Source organism: Typopeltis vanoorti, chromosome 2 (assembly GCF_054136105.1).
Source record: "Typopeltis vanoorti isolate ZY-2024b chromosome 2, IOZ_Tvanoo_1.0, whole genome shotgun sequence".
Classification (NCBI taxonomy): Eukaryota; Metazoa; Arthropoda; class Arachnida; order Uropygi; family Thelyphonidae; genus Typopeltis; species Typopeltis vanoorti.
In genome coordinates, this window is record NC_143550.1 from 140799408 (window position 1) to 140811829 (window position 12422).

Sequence of the window (12422 nt, forward strand, 5' to 3'; positions counted from 1 at the left end):
TAACATGTCTTTGCTTCTTTATGCAGGGTGTGGTTTTATTTTATGTGAATAAAGTTGCAACAGCCACTGCAATTGTAAATTGTGTTTGTTTGATTTAATTTAAACATTTTGAATATCATTCTCATAGCACACATTTTAATTAAAATATTTTATAGAATAGTGCATGAACAAATTAATAAAATATAAATTTTTTTCTACAACTAAGAAGTTTGACAACCTCTTTGACATGAGCTGCTCAGTATCACTGATAACTCTATCCCAGAGTTTTCCATGTTTTTTTGCATAGGTTCCCTGAACTTTATTTAGAGGTCATGTGGTAACCTATAGATCCTGTGTAGCCTTATGGTAACACACTTCCCCTTTCATAATGCTAGACTGTCATTTTTTTTTTTTTTTGCAACTAATTCTCAAGTTAGTTGGCTATAAGCAAGCAGGATTTTTAACACTGCAACTCAGAAAAATAAACTCTTGTGAATTTTTCACTGTTTTAGACAATAATACCATTTAATTTAGGAACATGAATGGTGACATTGTATATTATGCTTTTGTTCCCAAAGTCTTGAAATTGTTTGTAGTCCTGAACTCAATCGCCAGTGATGAGGAGGGTAGAGACTGGCTGTCTACCTATTTCCAAAACATTGGTTAGAACTAAAGGAGGTTGGTTTATTGCCTGTGGGAAGGATTTATTTTTTTTATGGGAACCCATGGTGGGTTTTGTCAGAAAGGTATTTCTCTGTATGCTAACCTCTCTACTGGCTGTGGTGGATGAAATAGTGAGACCAAATTGCACTTCTTATCCATGTTATTCAATAGGTGTTACAGAATCGTATCCAGATTTTGCTGGACGTCTATAGATGTCATGGCCGGTTGGGGGTGTTAACTACCAAATGGTTTGGGAAATAATAATTTAAAGAAATCCATAAAGGCTGTGTGGTAATTAGATCAATAAACAAATAGTAATTAAATTATTCGTAATTTATGTCAGTTAGTCTAAGTTTCCTCATGAAACTATTAAGAGTATTTTCAGTTTCCAACATTATGGAACACACTGTCTTCACAACAATCTTACTCAGTATTCCACTTATTAAGTCATGACCATGTAGGCCATTACATATATCCTTGTTAAATAATTGCAGTACTTAATGAGAAATTAATTTCTTTTGGCTGTTATAAATACTTTATTACATTAACCAAAGCAGCAATCTAATGTCAGCTGCCACCATTTGTTACATTCTACTATATCTTATTAGCTCACACTCTGTAGTCTAACAAATTTATTTGTTTTTCAACAGTGATCATGGCTTGATCTTATATAGGCATCTACATGGATTCTGAAGGCTCATCATGGAAGGCCTATATACTAACTACATGTGCACTCTGAACACTCATTCTCTACTCTCCATCGTCACAATTGACTAAAACACACACACACACACACACACACACACTAGGGGGAGCACCCTCCCCACCCAAGTTCCAGACTGGTAGGCCAGTTCTTGAATTCTGATGACTCGAAAGGGGTGCCTCTTTAACCTTTAATTCAACGATGTGGTGGCAATGACTGTACGACAAGTAGTTGCTATTGTTACAACGTTGTTTTTTCTAAACATTTGATGCCTTCTTTAGTGTAACTTCCTTCCCTATACTGTGATCTATCCCTTCCAGAATTTTCTAACCTTAAAACCTCAAATCACCCTTTTGTAACTTCCCTATGAAAGTGAAAATTAGTCACCAACTAAGAATGAATTCTCTAGACCTTCTTTCTGGGGCCGTCTCCTTTTCAGACACTGACAAATTTGTTTTTTGAGGCTGCGTCAGTCAGAGTCCTAGACAGGAAAATCCTTGTTCAAAGAGACCTTCCCAGAATCTTAACGCCTATTTTTTCTTACTAGAGCTCTACAACATCTGTAGGATTCTTAGTTTGCAGTTGTGACTCTAACATTCTAAATTCCCCTATCTTATTCCTTTCACATAGGTTCAGATTTTATGAGTGGTAGGTTAGTCACATGCTCAGGCAAAACTCAGGTTTACATAACAAAACATGTTTATTAGGATCTTAGAGCACTTACATTTAGATCAAACATACACAAGAATTTAATCAATTAAATACTAAATCAAACTGGTGAATACAAGTGAACATTCTAATAAATAATCAACAACTCTAGCCTCTAAGTTAATCAATGATACACATAACATTCACAATACAAAATTCTAATTAGATTCTATCTACAATACTAGCTCCTCACATTAATTTGGGTACACACATGTGCATAAGTTTTCAGACAACCAGTCTAATGAAAAATCAACAAATTGCTAAGCATATTAGTCATTCAAAGTTCCCTAATTTCCTTTCCACTAGAAACTGATTCACCTTTTCTTCTAATACAATTGGAAAATAAGTAAGAAAGTTCTGTACGTTACCATCACTGTGTTTGATTACCGTCTCCTCCTGGTCCGACTTCCTTTGTTGGATACAACTCTACACTTCAACAGGTTGCGTCCATGTAGAGGTCATGTTGTTCATCCGACAAGGCCTTTCTCTGCACTTTAGCAATGCTAGCATTCGTCTCGGTCTTTAGCGGGTCACTCTGGTCAGCGTTACCATCTTTAGGAAAAACTCTTCCGCTGCCTCATTCCGGTAGGTCTTCTACCGATGGCCCGAAACAGTGGACGCCGACTTCTCGCGTACTGTCCGTCCGGTACCCATCAAGCATCCATGGGGAAAGGCTCGTCGTCTGACATCGTAGTGCTTTCTTCCACTGGTCAGCAACCACAGGTCCAAGCAAGAACAGGAACAAACTCGAGAGTAATTGAAACTCTCGCGAATCCTTATTTATTCTATCTCCGTTGCGCCCTCTTTTCCGCTGCAGAAATCTTCACATGGCACTTTCCCTTGTGTCCTTAAGCTGTTTCGTCACAACTCTGCTCCTTGAGGAGCGCTCTTTTCGGGGAACATGAGCTCAATTCGCCTTCCGCATAAGCCTTCTCCTCAGGCATTACGCTAAACTGGGTTGCTAGCATGCAACCTTCGGACTTTTGTTTATGCTTGATATACAATTCACACAGACTACAATTTGATCATTACAACTTACAAAACGGAATTTCTATTTAGATAAACAAAATTCATCTTTCCCTTGTACTTCACATTACAGTTATTCATTTATGCTTCCTCTTACAATTTGTTTTCCTACTATAGTACAAGTATCTCTTAGTTGTTATTTTATTCTTGTTAGATCTTTAATGAACTAATTTTTTTAATGAAAATTTCTTATTCGAGATCTAACACTATGCTAGTGATCAACATCAGACTTCTCATGGCTTTGGATCCAGGGAAAAGATGGCAAAACCTCAAGACGCTTTTCTTTTGATGACTGGCAGTGGACCTCACATGGCAGCAGACCCAGGTAAGAGACGGCTGAGAAACCTAAGACGAGTGATACTTCAACCCACAGGATCTCCTGGTTTTTTCCAGGAGATCCTGTGGGTTGTATCCAAAACATGGTCTGCAAGGCCAGATTGACCATAATCGTGATTGCAGATGTATGACTTGTGTTCTTATAACCGAATGGTTGCTGATCTGTCTGTCCAAAGTAAGCCAGTTTACAGGAACAAGGTACTCTATATACTCCAGGTACTAAGAGAGGAGGGAACTGATCTTTGGTGGAACAGATATGGGTAGCAAGTTTACAGTGGGGCTTAAAAGCTGTATGGAGGTTGTATTTTTTTAACAATTTTTTTCTGATGTGCCATGGATGTAAGGTTTGATGATGGCATTTCTGAGGAGATGGTTGGGGAATGAGGAAGGACTTCATTATTTTTTTAATTCTATAATCACTGTAGCCATTGGAAAGGAAGGTATTGTGTATATGTTTAAGTTCAGTTGAAAGGCCCTTTCAATCAAACTCAAACATATACACAACACCTTCCTTTCCAATGGCTAAGTGATTACAGAATTAAAAAAATAATCAAGTCCTTTCAACCGAACTCAGACATATACACAACACCTTCCTTTCATCTAATCCTGCTGCCTTTGCACATTTCAGGCTTTTGATGGCTATTTCTACTTCAAGTATGGATATGTATTCCAGGTTGCATGTCTGTTGATTGTTTTTTACCATGGTGCTATCACTTCTTGTTTCATTTAGCAATTTTTTGAAGTAATTACTCCATACATCAAGGAATATCTTTTTTCCACTTTTCATCTCTAATTCCTTTTACAGCTCTTTCCTCCATTTCTGTGCTTGTTCAACAAATTCCAAAATATCGTGTTCTGCCTCCTTGATATTTATTTTCTTTCTTCTTATCAGTCTTTCAAGCTGACTTATTTGCCAGGAACTTTTGATATGCTTTCTCCCTTTCCTTCACTGCCTGTTTAAGTTCCTGTGTCCACCATGGAGTTCTGATTTTTCTATCCTTGCAGACAACCTCACCACATGACTCTCTGGCTGAATCTCCAAGGTTTGGTTCCTGTTCTCACTCGTTCATTTTTTCTTGAATAATGTTTGTTTATTTTAGTCTAAAGTCCACATCTGACAGCTGCTCAATTTTTATTCGCTTTAAAACTTTCTTACGTGTTCTTATTTAAAATATGAAATTCAGTTTTATCCTGCTCAAGACTAAATGGTAATCACTTCCAATTTCAACTCCTCTGTACACTAGTATCTTGCATCAGTGAGAAAATATCACTATCAGCAATAACATTGTCTACGAGACTTTTCTTTTTCCTTGCCTCTTCTCTCCAAATGAATTTGTGTACTTTTTTATGTTGGAACATTGTGTTAGTAATAACTAGTCCATATCCTGAGTAGAAATCCAACAGGTATTTGTCATTATTATTAGCTTTGCTCTTTTCTCCAAATTTTTCCAAAATAATTTTGTATGTCTGACAATCATCTCCTACTCTGCTATTTAGATTCCCAACATGGACCAACTTCCTTTTTCATTGTGTCAGTTGCTTTCTCTAAAGCCTCAAAAAATTCCTCCACTTCTACCTTAGTAGAACCTTCTGTGAGACCATAGGCACAAGTAAGTCTCATCATTGTCCAGTTCCCAATTCTGATATTTGCCCATATCACTCTACTTGAAATTGCCTGCCATTCAAGAAGATTAGCCTGGTATTTAGTGTTCAATAATATGGCTACTCCTTGTTTTTTTTTGATTGTCATTGCATGAATGTAGCATTTTGTATTTATTGCTCAGAAAGATCTCATCAGTTTTTTTTTTTTGTTTGTTTGTTTGTTTCAGTCAACCCCCTGTTATGTTAATCTGGTAGTTATCCAATTCCTCAGCTAGCTCCATTTCCTTGCCATTCAGGCTTCTTATGTTGATATTACTGATCTTGAACTCTGATGTTGAGTTGGGGGGGTGTGTTTCATGATTTGTTCCAGTAGCTGACTTTTTGCTGTTTGTGCTGGTTCCCTGGCGTAAACAACGGGAGCCTCCGGGTGACACCCCATTCAACATGAGATTCTGTTATATTGTACCATCATTTTATATTGTGGTTTAAGCCAATAAGAATACAATTTGGTCAACTTAATTCCAAATTGCCAGCCCATCCTTGTTTGTTCAGTATCCAGGTAGATACCAACACGGTGTACCACGAGAAGGTGAGGATTGGACATTAGGTCAGAAGCCCTAGTTGGTTCTCCGAATTCCTTTAAAGGCTATGTGGAGGTCTCTCAGTTATACAGCTTTGAGCCTTAAGCACCCTGGTATGCTAATATTATAAGTAAAATAGACTCTTTAGTACACATTTTATATTAAGTAAATATCAGTGTCGTATTGTGGGATGAAAATGGATTGTTTTGCAATTATTGGTTAGTTGTTAGCTAATAAATTGAAATTAATAAACATTTTGTGAGCAGAAAAGTATTATAATGATCTGAAATTTGCTATTAAAATTCAAAACCATTTCATAAGGAGGCTTCTAAAAAATTAATGAATTAGACAAGGATCCAAATTATGTGGAACAAATTGAAGAATGAGAATATAATAACTAGAACTCAGTTCTGAGAGCTTAGACATTTATCCAGCAGAAATGACGATCGTTCAAATGATGTATCAGGTAAATCTGAGTTCAATTAGCCATTTCATTATTAAGAAGAATATAATTATCAATGGGAAATGAAAGAACTTCCTAGAGAAAACTATAACACAATATAATGAGGGATTTACAAAATGAGGATGGGGGAATTAAACGACAGCAATATTTTGGAACATTATTAGGAGCACATAAATGTGAGAGTTTCAAGTGTTGATGAAAAGCAAATTCCATGAGAGAATAGTTTTTTATTTATAAAAATCATAATGGTTGTCTGAGAAGCATATGAGGCTGCCTGGTTGATCGAGTGGGTAGCATACCTTCTCTCCAACCGACAGATGTTAGTTCGAGTCTCACCACGGGCATGGATTTTTAAAAAACCCTGTCTGGACAAGCTTGTATAGACTCTTTGAGTTTATAAGACTTTTTTATATAAAAAAAAAAAAGGCTGAAATAGTTCTTTGCATGAAGTTTAATTATCATATATTGATATAGAAATAATTTATGAATATTTTCAGATATAGTGATTATTTATCCATGGTATGTACAAACTTGTGTAATAATTGGCTTTTTAAATTATTTAAATTAAAAAAACTTAATTTCATTACAGAAGTTAATTACTTTTTTAATTTAAAAAATGGATATAACTCTTATTCAGAATTAAGTAGCTGATGTATGATTCTGTTCTGAATTATGAAGTTTTGATTTCTCATGTAATTTGATTTATATAATGTTATATGTTTACCAAAACGTTATATGTTTACAGTAATATTCAAAGTAAATAACTTGCAGATTACATTAATTAAATTAATAGATGTGAACAGTTCAATAACTGATAACTATAACTTTTTAATTTTCTTTATTTTAAAATCAAGATTGTTACAGATTTTGACACATGAGAGCTCTAGCACTGAACTTTTAGTTGAAACTGTAGTAACTATAGGAAGTCTTGCAAAAGGTACAGATGATCACGTGAAGGCATTGATTGATGCTGGAGTGATAACTGTGTTGTTAAGAGGTAAAATGTTTTAATTATTTTGTCATTTATTTAGTCTTAGTTTTATCATTTTTGACTTATTTATACAAGTTAACTTATTTCCTCAAAAAAAAAAAAATTCTAACTTGCTGTTATTATAATGATTCAGAATTATTTACAAGAATTATATGAAGCAGTCTTTGACTTAGTTCAATTGCAGTCTCCTGAAGGCAATATTCAGGAGACTGCAATTGAACTATTAATTTCATTTAATAGCAATATCAGAATTGCTATTAAATGAAAATATGAAAAACAAATGGTGAGTATGAATTCACTATTTTTAAAATTGTATGGCATATTGAAATAGTATGATCAGATAAAGATCAAAGCTAGGTAATTGCAGAGACCTTCATGTATCCTATAAGGAATGCGGAAAACCAACTAGATTGTTCACATATCCCATTCTTAATATCTTCTTGACTACTGAACAAATGAAGATGGGCTGACAGTTTGGAATTTACCTGACCAAACTGTGTTTTGTAATGAATTAGCAATAAACAAATGTTTCATTATCAGATATAATTCCAGCTGAGTTGTTGCCCAGCTAACAGTGAAAAGTCTTTTAATGGAATTACAGAAATATTGAATTGATAGGTGATACCAAGATGAAGACAAAAACAAGTGAGATACTTATAACTATAAGGAATAGTTTATCAAAAAGGAAATAGATCATCATTTAGTTTTGAACAGGGTAAAATGAATATCATATTGAAATGAATCAAAAGTAAGTTTCAGAGATGAATAGATGCAAATATACAATGTGGCTCAGAAATGTAGGAAAGTAATGTCAAAGGAAAGAGGTGATAGGGTGCAAAAAAACTGAAGAGAAAAATATCTTGGATGTAAGAATGAATTAGAAAAATTCAAATACAGTGAAAGAAAATATTCAAGAGGAATGCAGTCAGCAGTATCATGAGTTATCTAGGATTCTTTTATCAGAAAACTGTGGTAATTTATCCTTTTCAGTTCATAAATGGAAAAAAAAAAAATTGATGCTAAACTGATCACAGCTGAATATAAAAAAATCACTATATTCTGTTTCAGTTTCTTTCAACAGAGAACTGATATCAACAGCTACTAAATGTTTTTTTTTTTTTTTTTTTTTTTAATTTTGAATCAGTAAAGCACTTAAATTAGCATAACCCCCCAATTGATTACAAGCATTGTTTTTCAGATATTTTGCAAATCATTTCAAAATTCTCTTAAATACTGAGTTCCCTCCCCCCCACTAAGTTCAAGTAAATCATTGTCCTTTATGTTTACTCTCATGATTGATGCTTTATATTATATTCTTTCGTAACAGAAATACATGATGGATCAAACAAGCTAGCTTACTTTTAATAATAAAAATTGCTGTTCTTATATAAAAAAAAAAAAACTCACGTTCATCATCAACTTTCTGTTTGCTCAATGATATGGTTCACTGACAATTCTAGAAGTCATCAATGAATCATCTCATTTCATAAAATGGCAGTGAATGGTTTATGTGATATACTAGTCCTTGTTGGGGATCTAAATAGCAGAGTAGGAAATGATTGTCAGACATACAAAAATATTTTGGGAAAATTTGGAGAAAAGAGCAAAGCTAATAATAATGGTTGTGGTAATAATAATAGCTAATAATAATGGTAATAATAATGGATAAACAAATACTTGTGGGATTTCTGCTCAGGACATGGACTCGTTATTACTAACACCATGTTCCAACATAAAAATGTGCACAAATTCGTGGCAAGGAATAAGAAAAGTCTCATTGACTATGATATTGTTGATAGTGATGTTTTCCCACTGATGGAGGACAGCAAAGTGTTTAGAGGATTTGCAATTGAAATGATCACCATTTAGCCTTTAACCGGATAAAATTGAATTTCATATTGAAAAGAAGAACATGTAAGAAAGTTTTAAAGAGAATAAAAGTTGAGCAGCTCTCAGATGCGAACTGTAGACTAAAATACACAAATATTATTCAGGAAAAAATGAAAGAGTTTGAGAGCAGGAACTAAGCCCTGATTGATTCAGGCAGAGATGCATGTGGTGAGGTTGTCTGCAAGATAGAAAAATCAGAACTCCATGGTGGACACAGGAAGTTAAAGAGACAGTGAAGGAAAAGAAGAAAGTATATCAAAAGTTCCTGGCAAATAAGTCAGCTTGTGCTCTTAGAGAATACAGAGACAAATGTAAGAAAGCTAAACACTGTGTAAAATTAGCTGAACAAAAGTCATGGGAGGATTTTGGCAAGAACATAGAATATAAATATCAGGAAGGTGGTAAGATATTCTGTAGGTGGTTGAAGAAGCTTAGAAATGGAGGAAAGAGTGCCGTAAAAGGAGTTGGAGATGATAAAGGCGACATGAAAACAAGAGAAAAAGATATCCTTGAAGTATGGAGTAATTACTTCGAAAAATTGCAAAATGAAACAAGCAGTGATTGCACAGTGGTAGAAAACACTGAACAGGCATGCAGTCAGGAATACATATCCATACTTGAAGTAGAAAAAGGCATCAAAGGATTGAAATGTGGAAAGGCAGCAGGAGTAGATGATATTCGACCAGAAATGCTGCAGTATTGTGGTGTCAAAGTCTTACAGTGTCTGCACTGCATAGTTCAGAAAGCCTGGACAGAGGGACGAATTCCCGATAATTGGAGTAGAGCTCTCATAGTACCCATACATAAAAAAAAAAAAAGGGAAATAAAACTGAACGTGAGAATTACAGAGGTATTTCCTTACTGAGTGTTCCTGGCAAGATTTATGCAAGTATACTTGAGAAACGGTTGAGAAGAATTGTGGAAGAAAAGCTTGGTGAAGAACAAGCTGGATTCAAGCCAAATAGAGGATGTCAGGATCAGATCTTCACTTTACGACAAATAGTTGAGAAAGCATGGGAATATAACTTAAAGATCTATATTTAAGTTTTGTCGATCTGGAAAAGGCATATGACAAGGCCAAGAGAGAGAAGCTATTCAATATGCTACAGTTATATGGTGTCAATGGGGCATTATATCAAGCAATACTTAGTCTTTATTTGAGTTGTAAGTCAGCAGTTAGAATTGAAGGAAGTACAGGAATATGGTTTAATGTTAAATCTAGTGTGAGACAAGGATGTATATTAACCCCTCTGTTATTCATTATCTATATGGATCACATTATGAAGGAAAGTGGTATTAAACCTGATATCAAAATTGGAGATGTTAGTGTCAACTCTTTGTTTTATATGGACGATGTTATACTTCTAAATAAATTCGCTACAAATCTGCAAGATTCCCTGACTAAATTGAATAACTGTTGTAATAGGTATGGTATGAAGGTCAGCAATAAAAAGACAAAGACAATGAAAATAGGCAGAATCATTGAAAATGTCAACTGCATTTTTGAATGGAGAACCTGTGGAAAATGTAAAACGTTTCAGTTACTTAGGCACAATATTTAGTAAAGATGGTAAATTATATATGGAAATAGACAATAGAATCAACAAAGTTGGTATGGTAGGAAGTCACTTGAATAAATTCATATGGAATTAATGAGAAATTAGGCAAAACACTAAATTAGCTGTATACAAGACAGTGTTCAAACCAATTTTCACTTATGGATGTGTGAGCTGGGTCAGAAGTAAAACACTTGACCAAGGACTAGAGACCGCAGATGTGAGAGTCCTGAGAAAGATTAGAGGCGTGAACAGATGGCATTAATGGTATTATCATATTAAAAATGAGGATATTAGGAAAGAACTTGACATGGTCAGCATCCAGGAATGCGTTAGCAAAGCTATTCTAAGGTAGTATGGTCACTTAAACAGAATGTGCAAGGAAAGATTAGAAAAACAAGTGTTCTCTGCCAGGTTGGTAGGAAAATGACCCAGAGGAAGACCAAGATATATGTGGATTGATACTGTACAAAGTTCCTTAGATGATAGGAATATAAGATCTGATAATGTTGGAGTCTTGATAAGTCTTTTACTTATCAAGACTCCAACATTATCAGATCAGATTTGGAGGAAAATGGAAGTTAGTAATAATGTAAATTTTTCATGTAGTACTATCATATCCTGTACACCCCTTGAGGACATGGTAGAAATTTGATGATGATGATGATGAGATTCACAGAAGTTTATAGGTTTGCCTAGATTAATGATTCTTATAGTAGACCAAAGAATGTTGCCTTCTGTTTGCTTTCATGCTTTTCTATGACTCCAGTCGTGTCATCCCTTTATTTAGTCATCATCATCAAATTTATCGTATGTATCCTCAGATGATGTACAGGATATATGAAAAAGTTACATCATTACTAATTTCTGAAATTTTCCTCCAAATTAATATGTTGTATTTCAAAACTATAACATTATCAGATCTTATATATTTCTCTTCTAAGATACTTTTTACTGCCATCCATCTACATCTTGGTCTTCCTGTAGATCTTTTCCTGCCAACCTGGCAGACACTTGCTTTGTTAATCTTTTCTCTCCCATTCTCTTTAAGTGACCATACTATACCACCCGAGATTAGCTTTGCTAACACATTCCTGTATTAAACAGCGGAAAGTTATTTCCTAATATCCTCATTTTTAATATTGTGCTCCCATTGAAGCCAGTGCCATGTTCACTCCTGTAATCTTTCTCAAAACTCTCAGATCTGTGGTCTCCAGTTCTTGATGAAGTATTTTATTTTTAACTTAACTCTCAGATATATAACTTAAAATTGGTTTGAACAATGTCTTGTATACAGTTAATTTAGTCTTGACTAATTTCTCTCTTATTCCATATAAATTTATTCAGCAGACTTCCTACCATACTAGCTTTACTAATTCTGATGTCTATTTCCATAATTTAATTTTCCATCTTCATTAAAAATTCTGCCTAAATAGCTGAAATGTTTTACTCAAAATCAGTTTTATTTTATTTTTTATGCATGGGTAATATGATAGCTCTACTCCAAATCCTCTAGCCAGGCCTTCTGAATTCTGCAGTGTAGCCACTGCAAAACTTTTATACCTTCATATTTGAGCATTTCTGTTGAGTATCATATGCTCCAACTGACTTTCCACATGTCCGATTTTTTTATGGCTTTTTCTGTTTAAAGTATGGATATGTTTTCCTGTTTTCTACCACCATGCTGACACTGCTTGTTTCATTTAGCAGTCTTTCAAATTAATTGCTCCAGACATCTAGAATATCTTTATCTTCAGTTTTCATGTCACCTTTATCATCTCTGATTCCTTCTACAGTACTCTCCTCCATTTCTAATCTTTCTCATTAGCATCCAGAATATTTAACCAGCTTACTGATATTTATTTCTTATCAAAGTCTTCCTATGACTTTTGTGTAGCTAGTTTTACACAGTGCTTTGCTTTCT

The 12422-nt window shown here is 34.5% G+C and overlaps 1 protein-coding gene across 3 annotated transcripts in view; it reads left to right on the forward strand.

Annotated features, from left to right (window-relative positions):
• Positions 1 to 12422, forward strand: part of LOC150109475 (armadillo repeat-containing protein 8-like) — a 235349-nt gene that overhangs the window by 42022 nt on the left and 180905 nt on the right. For all 3 annotated transcript variants that reach the window (XM_090408488.1, XM_090408504.1, XM_090408496.1), the window contains exon 4: positions 6916 to 7058. In XM_090408488.1, coding sequence (XP_090264614.1) covers positions 6916 to 7058 — 143 coding nt within the window. The remainder of the gene's footprint in view (positions 1 to 6915; positions 7059 to 12422) is intronic.